Source organism: Dermacentor silvarum, chromosome 7, assembly GCF_013339745.2.
Source record: "Dermacentor silvarum isolate Dsil-2018 chromosome 7, BIME_Dsil_1.4, whole genome shotgun sequence".
NCBI lineage: Eukaryota > Metazoa > Arthropoda > Arachnida > Ixodida > Ixodidae > Dermacentor > Dermacentor silvarum.
In genome coordinates this window covers 31057452-31072119 of record NC_051160.1, presented here as the reverse complement: position 1 = coordinate 31072119, position 14668 = coordinate 31057452, and the positions used below count along the sequence as shown (strand labels likewise).

General features: G+C 47.2%; 1 protein-coding gene across 1 annotated transcript in view; it reads right to left on the bottom strand.

Annotated features, from left to right (window-relative positions):
- Positions 1–14668, bottom strand: part of LOC119457864 (kinesin-like protein KIF13A) — a 112641-nt gene continuing 97973 nt past the window's right edge. The window contains 3 exon segments of the mRNA XM_049670501.1: positions 1–5559; positions 12825–12977; positions 14156–14314. Of these exon segments, the coding sequence (XP_049526458.1) occupies positions 5399–5559; positions 12825–12977; positions 14156–14314 (473 nt within the window). The 3' untranslated portion in view covers positions 1–5398.

The following is a 14668-nucleotide window of genomic DNA, read 5'->3' as shown; positions in this document are numbered from 1 at the left end:
TATGTTGTAGGTATTTTATTCTACAAGGATCCTTGACCAAATTTAATGGACTTGGTAAGCCAGCAGCAAGGACTTTCATCAGCAACATGATGTACACTCTTTAATCGCCACAGTATAGTGCACCAAAGAAAACAAAGTAATGTAGGTTCATTTTGATTACATTGGGGGGACTATGACTCACTCTCGCGTGAACCGCATGACTTTTTGAGTTGGCTAGGAAAGAGAGGGGGAGAGGAACAACCAATGACCTGCTGCGAAACAGAACTTTTTTTTTTCTGCACAAAGTTTGCTCCTACAGGGGTAAATAGTGCATGCCATCCGGATTTGCTCCGGACAATGTCGGACACGCAGATGGCGGTTTTTCCTGGTTGTCAAACCTGTCAGGCGTGTCCCACAGGGCACAGCAAAGCTAGGACGAAGCATGACCAACGGACAGTCTGCGAATGATCACAACCGAGACGGTATACAAGCCCAATAAATACGGCTAGGCTAAGCTGTTGCAGCGTCAACAGGCGCTCTGCCTCACTCTCTGGACTAGCACTGCTTGGGAAGAAAAACAAAATTGCTGAGACAACTCGAGAACATGATACCAGTTATTGTTGCACCCTCGCTGGAAAACAATGCTCAACTGAATTGTCGCTGCAACATGGGGCTGGCGACGCCCAGCAGAAACGGTAGGATTTACCAGATGATGTGATAAAATGATGAAGTGATTCCTGTTATATGCACATACATTGGCCAGTATGTTTTCATTCTATTATTTTTGTATGTGTGTGTGTGATTAGGATGCCCTATAGAGAGCTGCACAAGAGGCCAACTGCAGCAAAGTCTCGCTTGAGCTCAATCTGATAAAAACGGTTAGCAGATGTCACCAAAATAACAAGTGTGGCAAAGCTTTGTGACTAGCGACTGCACAAATTTTTTTTTTACGCTGTTCAGAGTGTCCCATACTTCTAGTGGTGTGCTGCACAGCTTCGCAATAATGCGGATGTGATGTCGATTTCAGAATTACACGTGGCATGGTAGTAGCTGTCACAATGCTATTTTTTTTGCCTTTAAAATATGTAACGGACGTATTGGAAGTGCAGCTGCATGCGAAGCGTACGCTGCATGCTTGCACAAATATTTATTTTATACGATGCAATAATTTTAGTGCAGTTGGCAGCTAATGCTTAGACCAATGCTTCTGGAATGTACAATTATTGTCTCTGATGCAGCTGTTTGCATATTGCGCTCAAAAAGTTCTGCACCGAGCCTTCTCTGTAGCTGCAATATTGCTAAAAATATATTTAAAATTTTTTTTACGCAATGCAAAATATTGCTGCAGCTGGCCTTTAAGGCATACACCAATGCTTCGGGAATGCTAAACTCCAAGAAAGCATGGTCGCCAGGAAGAAAGCATTTAAAAGTGGGGCCTTTACCGGGCTAAAGCTTCACAAAAAAGAAACATAAGAAATAGAGCATGGTCCAGAATACAACCCTTATGTGACATTCCAGTGGCCAAATGGCATCCCAAGAAGCTTAGCAAGAACAAAGCTCTGGTTGCCAGTAAAACTGTTCACGCTCTACACAATGAAATACAACAGACAGTCAACACTAAAGAAGAGAAACATGCCCAAACAGGCAAGCGGGCAGGGGGTCAAGTTTAAAAGCCCCACGTGCTAACTTTGCAAGGGCAGTGTCACCAAGTAACGACGCGTGTGTGCAAAATGCACACATTATGGAATGTTTCGTCTTGAGGGAATGCACAACAAACACACACGCTTAGGCGAGCTCTCTTCTTTTTGCAGCAGTTCTCCGACAAAAGTTGGCTGAGTCAAAAAAGTAACTCAACGTAAAAGAAAAACATTTTTTTTTTCTCCCACATACACACGATAGTCATCAGCCAGCTGTATTGCTTTCAGTCCATGCTAGCGTCGAGGCTGTGAAGTGCTATGCACTACTCAACAGCCTCCCGTTTTTCTCAATTTCTCACACTTCTAAAGACCATTTCTAGCGCAACAACTCAGGACCCAACTTGCAACATACCTTCACTGCAACAGCTTCAACAAAGCAGCAAATGGTGAGCTTTTGGAAAAAGAAACAAAAGCTTCGGATCTCCATAAAGAGGCTCACTGTTTCCTTTTCTTTTCAACGTTAACACTTGCTGCAAAGATTAGAATCTTACTCAAATGAAACAGAAACAACATTATGAAACAGCGCCAAGGACAAACATGAAAAAAAAGAAAGCAACAGGACAGTGTGCTGAGGACAACCAGCTGTCCTTAATATTACAATGCATTTTGTAGTATACAGAGTTCTTTTAAATGTGTCAGCACACTGTCCTGTTGTTTTCTTGGTGTTTGTATTTGGCATTGCTTCATCATGTTACCACTCTAACTTGCCCAGCTGTCCCTGCTTTTGCAGAAGCATTAAAAATTTTGCCTTAGCAATGAAATGAGAAAGAATCCATGTGGCTTAAAGAATAGCAAACGTGATTGGAAAGGTACGCCGACGAATGAAAAAATGGGCCCGAGCCGTAATGAATAGTTAAAAAACAAAAACAAAAAGGGATGTCACTGTTCCTTAATATCACACCGGTGTGCCTTGGAAACAACGTGCTAAACATGCGACGAAAAACAAGTAAACGCGAAAAGGTGCAGACACCCGCCTCGCCCATTTTTTAAACCGCAAGTGTCGACACCTTCTTATTTCTCTATAGTACATTTCGAAAAGCGTGGTGGCGGATGTAAAGATAAAACTGCATGCGAAATCTACTCGTGTGCCATGTACACAATACGTGTATATACTCTAAACTATGCCTATATGTGGACAATATACCTCTGTAATATACAACCAAACAAAACAGTTTAACAAGAGATACATAAAAAAAAAGAAAACCTAGAAATCTTTGGGAACAAAACAGAGTTACACCGAAAGAAAATGCACCTAAAAAAAAAAAAGATAACAGGACTTGCTCACAACAGGAACTCGTCATCTACCCAAAGAAGGAGAGTGTTCCAACACATCTTGATCACAACGACGTACTCAACAAAAATTAAAAGAAAAAACTAAGGCGATTTAAAAACACACGCGTGTGGGAACGGTTTTGGAAAGCATGGAGTTGAAATTTAACCGAAGGCAAAGGGTTAATCCGTTACCCATTACCGGCCTCCACAAACTGCAAGCTTGCTGACAAGCACCAAGAAACATTCTCTCCTTCCAGCAGCAAACCATTCCAGCAAAATACACAGTGAAACCTGGATGTAATACACATATGAACAGCAGACAACTCTTGCCTGTGAAGAAATCGCGCAGGTTACAGGCGATTAATCACAATGTGAAAATGAAAATTCGAGGGAAGATCAGGCAACAGACAGCCGTCGCGGCTGTAATGACTCGTGCGTCCCACTTATAGCAACGGTGGACGTCATGAAAAAGGACAGAAGGCGTCAACGACGCCGGAGCGCATTTCCGACGTACTTCAGACGCAGCATCGTTTGGCGCCGGCGCGTCTGTATCGCACCTTGCGACGACCACACTGTTATGATTGCTAAAATGCCTCCTATCGGGCATACAGTTTCATACTAATATTACTAGAAGAAAATCTAGAGCTAGATGGACAGCAAAACCTCGTTATAACGAAATTGAAGGGGAAGCCAGAATTACTTCACTGCATCCATTACTTCGTTATATCCATTATTGCATGTACTGCTCAATGAATCTCTATGGAGATTTCGGGGGGAATTTCACTTACTTCGTTATATCAACTATTTCGTTATATATCGCTTCGATATAACGACGTTTCACTATATCTGTCTGAACTTTGTCTTTCTGGCTTCTAGTTTCTTGTTTTAACAAAATACTGGCAGCTCAACTTTGCCGAACAGCAATGATTATCCCTCTAATTCTTACCACCATATGATTTTAAGAACATCAGGTGTAAATGTATGTAACTAAAATATCTAAAACAGTCACCCACGAGGATTTCCACTGCCCAAAGCCATCCAGATCTAGCAATACACATACTTGGGAGTGTCGGGACTTATATATGCTGTCTGAATGACATAACTGAATGAAGTACATTTGTAAATGTAAAATGCTCCCCTGCTCTAAATAAACACTGTGCAACTGGCACGCAACACCCAGTTGAGCTGCAACTAACAATAAAAGAATCTGCAGTTTGCTACATCTCAACAAAGCCAAGCCAAATCGTAGAAAGGTCCATTTACTACCCACCATTCCCCCTGGTAGTTGACGAACTGCTGTGTCAGATTTTTTCTTTAGCGATTTTGGTACGAAACTTTGAACAATCACATATCGCCTTGCATTTTGGCTTGGATTAACCAGGCAGTCATTGTGCAGCTTAAGACGGACAAGCCAGCGCGGCCCGACGTTGCGGCAGGAAATGCACTCCAAGCGGTTGCCGCTAAAAACTTCAAGGCATTGCGAGAGATTACAACCGCCTCGAGCAGCAGAGAGAAAAAAAAAATGTGAACACGGGAAGGAACACTCGAGGGGGAGGGATCGGTGTACACTTATGAACAAATGCGAAGGGAACATGTACAAAGGGATGACGTAATAATCCGGCACTGTGGACGTCTGCTCCCCACGCTGCCGCACACATGGTTTCCTTTGCGCAGCTATGCGCTGAGCTGCATTTCGAGCCCGTCGTGCGATGGGACGGGTCGTCCCGTGGAAGTCGACACTCTGCACAATGCACACTTCCGTCGCCGGGCACTCCTGTGCCGGCGTTGTGAGGCAGCTTTCCTCCTCCTCCTCCAAAAAACATTGTGAGCAAATGAAACGCCAAAACACCGTGGCCCGTGTACTCGGTTCAACGAACGTTAAAGAAATTTCTTCGTGGATACCGCTGAAAACCCTGCTAGCACTTGAATCTCGCACGAGGATTCCGTTCTGATGTCTCCTGCCAGCACACAGTGAGACTGGACCATTTTGCTTGCCAGACTTGCTCTGTTAATTGCCAGGTTTGTGGACGACAGCAATTACTCTTCACTTATGCTGGACATTCGCGGACAACAGTGATCCTTGTTTACGGCTGCCGAACACACCAGGCAAGTATTGATGCCGAACGTGTTATTGTACAAGAAAAGGCAACGAAATGCAAACACTGTGCGAGATCCGAGCGTTAGCAAACCAGTAGTACAGGCAGAAGTATTCTTTAAAAATTATCGAACCAAATACTTGTCACAGCATAGAGGTGTGTACCCAAAGGTTAAAAAAACAAAAACAAAAAAAAAACACAAAGAAACAACACTAAAACGAGGCAATGCCGTGAAGAAACCATCACAGAAAATTGTGGGTGGCAGGAGGGGAGCACCGGGGGTCAATGAACGTGGCATATATGCTTCATCGGTGAATGCCTGGCAGGCTTCTCTTTCTCGGCTGCTGGGCAGCCTCACTTGTGGGAGCGGGGACTGGACCTTGAAGTAGTGGACCGGACCATTTCGGAGGAAACGCCGCTGCTCCGCCGCGTGACGTTCTCCGTCGACCCTAGTAAAACTCGGCTACTCTGCAGGCTGCCCATGCTTCTGGACATGATGCTGTCCCGACCAGTTCCTGCAAGGAGGACAGTCGTCATCACCGTTACTATCCCCAGGCTAATCGCAGAGTGTGGAAGGGCTCCTCCACTGTTTGCCTATGATTGTCTTCCGCGTGATGCCGACTAAATGGAAGCGTCGTGAAAGGACAACAGTAACGAAACAAGGGAACGGCATGTTGCCAGGTCCAGTGGAATCTCGATGATACGATCACGGCTAATACGAATTTCCGGATGATATGAATTTTTCTGAGGTCCCGGCCGAGCCCCATTACTTTGCAAAGTGCTAGAGAACGGTTATTACGAACCGATTTTCGACCCGCGTCTGTTGATGCGAATAAACGGCGCCCCACCGACGGCCACGAAAGAGAACAACGTGCAGTCACGCGCGTTTTCCTTTTCTCTTTTGGTGTGGAGGCGCGGACGCGACGCCGGACAGCGCGGAAGCCGCGACTGGGCGCGAAGAGTTTGAAGCGGTGGCACTTTTGTTGCTTTTGTGCTTTTCTTGTTGTCTCTTCGCTCGCTGCGGCGGCCGCGCTGCCGCGCTTCCCCACGAGCGGCCGCCGCAGCAAGCGAAGGTTCGTGCGGTCTATCGCTTCAACGGAAACTGAGCGGCGTAAGCACAGCGCACACAAAGGTCAGAGCCGTGTGGAGATCGCTTTCAAGATATGGTGCGCGCGACAACACCGACAGCCGGCACAGGCGCAAAGTACAAGAACGCATTTGTTGGCAGAGTAGGAGCCGCACCCCCAGCCCACTCCCTCCCTCCCGCGCTACCTTCCTGCTTTGCTCCTTTCGCGTGGGGAGATTTCGTAGCCAGTTACCCTTGCGCTCGGTTGCAAGATACGCATTTGGCGCCACAGCACAGCGTCGCCCCCCCTCTCTCCCATACCCCCACGGCCTTTCGCGCAACGGAAGTCGCATTTGCTCTCCGCTGTGTGTTCGCTTTCTGCGAAGGCGCGCGTCCTTTCACTCGCACATACGGCGCGCGGTGACGACTTTATCGCCCTTGGACTTGTGCTCCACGTCTCATGCTCCTCCTCCGCATCGCATTCGTTGATCACCTCTCCCATCGGTGGGTGCACCTTGTGCTCGCTACTGCCCTTGTCGGTGAGATTTTCCCGCGGAAGCCGCAATTTCGTCTCACGCGGCTGCACTGTAAGCAGTATGCGTATACATGGAGTTCTATGGGAGGGTAAACGGGAGTCGGAAAAGGCCGCGTTGTAGCCAGTTCTGCACTATAAACGGTTACGTTATACAGTGAAAGCTCGTTAATTCGCACCTCATTAATTCGAACTTTCGGGTTAATTCGAACTGATGGTCATGGTCCGGCCACAATATATAGGCATCTATGGGTTAACCAACTCGTTAGTTCACGCGCGCATCGGCTACTCTATCGACAATTCGAACTGCGTGCCGCCGCGTGGTGGTATTTTATACTGCCGCCGCAAGCTTTTAAGGCTCAACGATAGATGGCGCGAGCGCAGCGGCGTCACTGTCGCCATTGCGCTCGCTCTTCGCATCGTGTGGTGGTTCGTGCCGGACGTGTCTGCGTAGTTTCCGTGTCTTTTGTGTGCCGCACATTCAGTCGCTAGGCCTCGTGTACGTCAGAACTACGAAGTCGTTCGGTGCCGTGTCGCTACGATGTGACGCTGCTCACGGCCTTGCATATATTGGTGCGGGCCTGGGATCAGGTCACGGCAACAACTGTTGCTAATTGCTTCCGCCACAGTGGCTTTTGTGTGACCAATGAGGGCACAGCTTGCGAGCCCGACGAGCGCGAGGCCGTGGTCATTCCTGCCGGATTGCGGGATGCGCTGGAGCACGTGACCTTCGACGACTACGTCGATGCAGATCGCTGTGCAGCGGTCTGCGGCACAATCACCGACGATGATATCATCGCGCAGGTGACTGGTGGAGAAGCGCCCGTCGTCGATGTAGGTGCGGATGACGAAGAGGATGATGCACCCACGCGGCCCTCAGCTTTGGAACTAATGGAGGCTATGCGTGTCGCGCGTCTATTCTTCAGCTTCGAGGAAGACGCAGAGGATGCTTTCTGCCACGTTCGCGCGTTGGAAAACAAGGCTATGGCGATCGCATTCAAAGAAGAGAAACAGACAGTGATCACGGATTATTTTCGCAAGTAAATATTTTGAGTGATTTTCCAACAACCCGGTCTCAATTCCTGCTGTTTTTTTAAATGAATTTCGTTAGTTTGAATTTCGGTTTAATTCGAACTCATTGGGCGTCCCCGCGAAATTCGAATTAACGAGCTTTTACTGTAAGTGGTCTATACTGTAAATGCTTTTTACATACGTGTACCTGAGTGAGTTCACCTCTCGACTCTTTAATTTAGCTAGTTTTAATTGTGTTTCGATGATCCGAATTTCGGCTAATACGAATTTTTTTCGTGACCCCATGAGATTCGTATCATCGAGATTCCACTGTACAGTGTTGCATTCGCTGAAGGAGAGAAGTGTGATATCGCAGCACCATTATTTATAATACAGTCAACGATCGATTTTCCGGACATGCCCGATAATTTGGATTCCTTCGCGGTACCGCCACGTACCACATACAGTCCAATGTATAAAAACGTCTGAAATTTCAGATGCAAAAAACCTTCGCCGTCCGATTTTCCTGACTTTTAGCCATGACTGCAGGTCCAAAACGACATTAATCGTAGCCACCACCGCCACCATTTTGATTATCTCGCCTCCTCGAACCGGCGCTCTCGCATGCAGATCCGCTGACAGCCGCAGCTACCACCGCGGCAACGCTAGGCCTAGCTACTTCGACGTTCGCTACCAAGCTTCTTTCTGTTCGGTGCCGTGCAGCGCTGTTAGCAATGGCGCCTACTCCGCCTTGCTAATCCTCGCCAATGTCTTGGAAACTCGGAGAAGCACGACGCGTTTCATAATGCCGGTTCCAGAAAGTTAGCTTTGCCTCAATCACAGAGAAAGAATAACAGGAGGTGAAACTATGAGCCGGCGTCAGCGCACACTTGTCGTGATAATGTCACGTTGGTTGAGGAGACGCGTAGCTTCAGACGTGCTATTGCAGGTGGCGAACGTTGGCGCCGTGAGAAACTACTTTTGTTGTCCCTCGCAGTCGAAGCGACGCGCGTGTGGCCACGGTCATGAAAGAAAAAAAAAAAGAAAAAAGTTCCTTCCTCCATGGCCGTGGTTGCCGATGGCACCTGGCGCCGCCTGCTACTGACCGCTTGCGCTGGGTTGTCAGATGCCGCGAGAAAAGTTTTGCACCAGCGCGGTTTGCACTCAAGGAATAAAAGACCTGGAGACCATTTTGGTATAAATATTTTCTTCAAGGTTATATTTAGGATCACATGCTTTTTATGCGGCAATAAGAGCAAGAAACTAGTGCACTTGAAAGATCAGACAATCTGCAACCCTAACCATGCGTGCATAGAAAACTGTACTTGGTGCTTTTCAAATTTTCTGACGTAACGAAAAGGAGAACTTGTTCTACTTTAATGTCATGCGACATAAAAGGTGCCGATCAGAGTATGTGATACATAGCTATTGTGCGGGGAAACAAGATTTCATTATGTTTCTGCAGCATGTTTGGGGAAATGCAGACAGACGGAACAGAAGAGAAGAGCAGAGTCTGCCGCTCGCTTCGAGCAGTCAGAAACATCCCTTCGTAAATTCTGCAGTTCCTCCACTGCTCCTCCACGATGTAAGTGTTCACTGTGTATGCGTTCACTGATTATCGAAAATGGCGAGCCTATGCTTCGTCCCAAACTGTAACAGCTGATATAAGTACTGCGCGGAAAACGCTTGAATTTTCAAAGCTCCAAATGACCTTGAACACCTGCAAAAATGGGCGAGAATTATAGAAAGTGAGGATCGAGAACTGACGACAAGTGACTACGTCTGCTAAAAGCATTTCCCCAGCCAGACGCTCAGCAGGCGTAAATACTACGCTGAGCTTCGAGGCGCAGTTATCCTTGACCAACCAAAAAAGTCGTTGCTCCTTGAGGCGGTACTGATCGGTCCCTGTCTCATGGTGCTCCGGCCAGCTTAGCGAGAGCACGTTGTAATAGCTGCCGTCTCGTTTAGCCACAGGCATCGTGCTCAGCTAGTGTACTTGAGCTGTAGCTACCTAATGCAAGGGCAGCGCACTGGCATCAAGCAGTCACGCACGAGCAGACGACAAGAGCGCGCTAGCCGTGACGCAGATCAGCTGCCTCGCTTCGACAAACCGTTACGTGACCATACGTCAGGCATTCGGCTTTCTGTAGGGGGCGCTGTCATGACGTTCGCCGCCGCGCTCCTGTGTGACATTATGACGATGCGGGAAGGAGCAGACTTGCACCTCCTAAATTATTCTTACTCTGTGGCCTCAATACAGCAGTGTTATGCAGTGAAGCATACGCGAAGTATTGCAGTGAAGCATATCAAGTTTGGGAAGGGGCAACTGTCATGGGACACTGTATGTATCCCTTAATTACACATGTGTGCACCCACCGCCTCCTATCACAGTACAAGCTACGATACGCCTTATAAGTGTACTGGCAGGCCTTCAGTGCTATTTAGGACGTGCGAGTGGTGATTTGAGCCCTTGGGGGCAGGGATGCATTCGGTTTTTTTTTTTTAACTGCCCGATACTTCGGACGTTTTCTCGGCCCCTACTACGAAAAATTGGACACTGACTGTATGTGGAAACATGGTGAAACTGGCCAAATGAAAAAACAGAACAATTTCGTATGTAGGCTGCCTAACTGCGAGCCATTCTTATTGAATGACTGGAAATTATTGAGCAGGAGTTATCTGCCCTGTGCATTCCCTTAGGAACTGGTGCCCCAGTGCAACAACTGCAGCTATCCTGCAGCCAGATCATTTGCAACAGTGGGAACAGTCCTTGCTTCCATCTGTTTCTCTCCCTAGAGACTACAATCCTAGAGACTACAATAAGTCTCTAGGGAGAAAGAATCACTTATATATTCGAAATAAGTTTTTTTTCACCAACTTCTAATAGTGAATTCTCTAACTGAATACGAATACCAGGGAATATCCTGCTGAGACCACTTGTACATTATTACAGTAGAACCCAACTGTTACGTTCCCGGGTGCTGCGTTTTCCCGGCTGTTACGTCGTTTTCGGCCGGTCCCGGCACAGCTCCCATAGAACCCAATGCATTGGTAACCCCGCTGTTACGTCGCAACTATGGGACCGTTCCCGCATCATACGTTGCGAACTGCCACACCGCGCTGGCCCGAGCGGCCATTTTGACTTTTCATGTCGCTTGGCTTGGTTGCTTGACGATGGCACTGGCCGCCCAAAGTGCTGGGGGCGACATTTATTACGTATTTTCGGTTTCCGCCAGCAAAAGTATGGCCTTTGATATCCGCTTTTGCTATCTAAAGATGATATCTATGACGCGTTGCGGCCCTAAAATTCGTTTTGGCTCATAGATGTTCCGTATAAAGTCCAAAGGCGATAACGCCGTCGCCGCGCGCCGTATGCTTTCTTTCGCGCGCGAGACGCAGTTGTCGGCTCCCCTCGCACGCTTTCACTCGCACATACAGCATACGTCGCCGCGCGCCGTATGCTGTATGTGCGAGTGGAAGCGTGCGAGGGAAGCCGCGCGGCCATATGCTGAATGTGCGAGTGAAAGCGTGCGAGGGGAGCCGACGACCGCGTCTCGCGCGCGAAAGAAAAGCAGAGAGGCAGCGCGCCTCCTTCCGTTGCGCTCGAGGCACCAGCGAGGGAGCGAGGGGGGGTAGCGGGCAGCGTTGTGCTCTGGCATCATACTGCGCGGCGGCGCACGCGCGGTCCCGCGGGCCCTATCTTGAAAGCGATCTGCGTGGGGGTAGATTCTACGCAGTGTAGGTGCGTCGGCGGCTCGTGGCTTTGTGCGTGCTGCGTGTTCTCGGCGCTCAGTTAGGGTTGAAGCGATAGACAACAGCACGAAGGTCACTTCGCTCGCTTCTGCAGCGGCGCCTAACTGCGCGTGTCCGCGCTCATCGAGTGTGATGTGTTCATGTTTGCCTGTGGGCGCTGACACTGTTTGTTAATTAGTTAATAACCGAATGTTTACAAGTTTATACAGACGATAAAACTACTATTCTTACTTTGTATAGCTCACCGCAATCGATACTCCGGCTGTCGGGCGAAACTACTTTTTGTCACACGTAAGAATTAAAATAATATTGTGTGCAGTTCAACACTACTCCCATTTCTAAATTTTTCCTGTTTCCTGGCTCTTGCGTTTCCCGGCTCTTACGTTTTTTTTTTACGGTCCCGTGAAAAACGTAACAGCGGGGTTCTACTGTATATTGCACATTGCCTGCAGTCCTTTGCAATGTGAACTCGGAAGTTATTAGCAAAATATTCACCCCGGATGTAGGTATGACGTCAGATGCAGGCGGAACTGTGTGGAAGTGATTGGATAATATTTTTCCCATTGGCTTTCGAGAAAGTTGATGCTCATTTGGTCTAGATATATAGGACACTGAGATGTTCCGTATGCCGTTCCAATATTTCTATATGTTTCCATAAAATTCTTATGGAATGTATACGGACTCCATATAAAGCCCATATAATTTCTGTAAGAATTGCACCGTGATGTTCGCTTCAAATACAGCAAGATGACATGGAATTGCAGGGTGGTACCATCAACAGGATTGTTTACCATAATACGTTACATTTTTGTCTCTTTGTTTAGGTGAAGAGAAGTGTTTTCTACCTCAATACACATAAAGAGACTTACTTTTGCCACGTACATGGGGAGATACTTTCAGCTTGTAACCTTAATAATTAAAGAAAAAAAAAAAAGATTTTTTAACATCCGTAACAATTAAGTCGTTAATAAGAAGCATCAGAACTGCGTTTACGTCGAACATTTCAAGACCTCATTTTTCTCCTGAGAACGAATTAAACTGTCCGGTGACGGACACCTCCACCAAATGCAACAGGGGTGTTTGCCTAGCAGCACTCAATCTAGCGTTTCAGCGGTAGAACTAAACAAGTCAGTGGGAGCTATGGCAAAGCGGGCAAGCAATGCGCTGCTTGTCTTCTTCTTCTACCTTCACCAGCACCGTGGCCTGTGCTTTCAGTACACATGATAAAAGGCATTTTGTGATCCCTGGGCTGTTGTCAGTTCTCAGAAGAATATTCGATTCATATTCAAAATGTCGAATATTCGTACACCCCTACTAAGCACAGGAGAGAAGCAACGTGTTTCATGCCACGCCATGTCGCAACACGACACAACATTCATGGCACAATAGTCGTGCAGAAACATCACACGACGACCCACCCTTGGCAGAAGCGTTGGCAGCCGCAGAAGCCCGACTCTGGCGCACCATGCGGCCCCTCTTGTCCAGCACCAGCTTGTCGGGCCTCACGAACACTCCGTACTTGGGCTTGCACTCAAAGTATCGCACACCTCCCACAGTGCCGTCATTGCGTCCTGCGCCGTGCAAGGGGAAAGGTGGTAAGACAAGAGCTTTTCCCTCGATGTTCGACTGAGGAAGGTTTATTTAAAGAGATGCCTCGGCCTCAATCCAGCCCTTAGATCGCCCAATTTCCTTTAATACTGATTCAAATGGACTCAAGTTAAAAAAAAATTAAGGTTCTCGTCACTCACCAGAACTTAATGTTTTAAATGCAGCACACTTAATTCAAATCAGCGGATCAGTCGCATGCTCTCACATTAACACTATAGTCGGCAGTCACTGTGATACTCGTGAATTGGCTGGTCGGCAAGCACACAGAATGAAAGGACACAACGCAGACAACCACAAATACAAAAGTGAACACAATAAACTGTCACATCCTCCCTTCCCATATTTATTTAGCCTTCTCGGACCCAACAGAATAGTGACACAATACTTTTCGAAGTCGGTCCAGGATCAACTAGGATTTGCTAGTTTTGGTTTCACCGAGGCGCTGGCTACATACTAAAACCAAAATATCGCTATTTGTCGCCCGACTCTGTGGCCAAATTGGAACACGGTCGTGCAGGCGGAGTGCAAATACCAAACGGCAAGCTGTAAGGCGTCTGAAATTTTGGAAATTTTGGAATTTTCTACCAGGACCATGGCACGTCAAAAGTGCATGTTAGTGGTGGTCGCAAGTGCGCAGCTAGGGTGTTTAGCGTTGCTGACATTTTTCTTTCACATCTTTTTTTGCATTATAGGCGAAATAGTTGATATTTTTTTTGCAAAAGCTGAATTCGCAACGTATCACGCGGGAACGCTGTGGGAACGCCAACGTGTCAAAGGGGATTCTAATATGTAGCTGTCTATGAGCCCTTTGCTGAAGCATATGAATGAACGTATCAGTGGGATTCTACTGTATTGAGTTATAATTGTAACAATTCAACAATGATCATGTATATGTGCATTGTCTTATTGCTGCCACACGAACATATATATTTAAATAAACAACCCACACAATTGCTTGGAAATTTAGAGAGAGAAAGCATAATACATAACAACACAAGAACGACTGAAGCCACAAGCATAAAGATTAGACAAATTCACGTACTACCCATCATTCTAACGATAGCTGAAATGATCATAGCATGAGAGTTCCCTCTAGTAATTAATTAGAGTAGGAAAGTCTCAACAAGGCAGACGGACGTACCTGTTGGAGTGTCCAACTCTACGCCGACCCAGAGCCCGGGAGAAAACTGCGTTGGCCCCAGGAAGGAGACCACGCCTGTCTTGTTGTACGGACTGATCATGACACTCTCGCCCAGCACTAGCCAAGCTGGAGCTGTCCAATCAGCCGTCGAGGACACATCTGCGTTGAGAGAAAGCCTTATAAGTGGGCCTCTCCCCGACTTCCGGGGCAGATAATTTTTTTCTTGAAATGCAAAGCAAGATTGAGCTCATTTCTGAGGTAACCAGTGCAAAGGACACAGGAAGTGAAAGAAACAGGCACAGGGATGATGTGAGCACACACACATCCTAACATGCGTCTTAAAGGGACATTAAAGGGAAACTCTAAATCAGTTTGTTCTGGTAAAGTATTCTTTATAAAGTATTTCAATTAATTTTAAGGCAATAGAATGATTATTAAAAAAGAAACGGCACGTCAGTGTTCCGTTTTCTAAATTTTGCGCCGAAGCCCCAGTGCCAGTACATCAGTGTCACA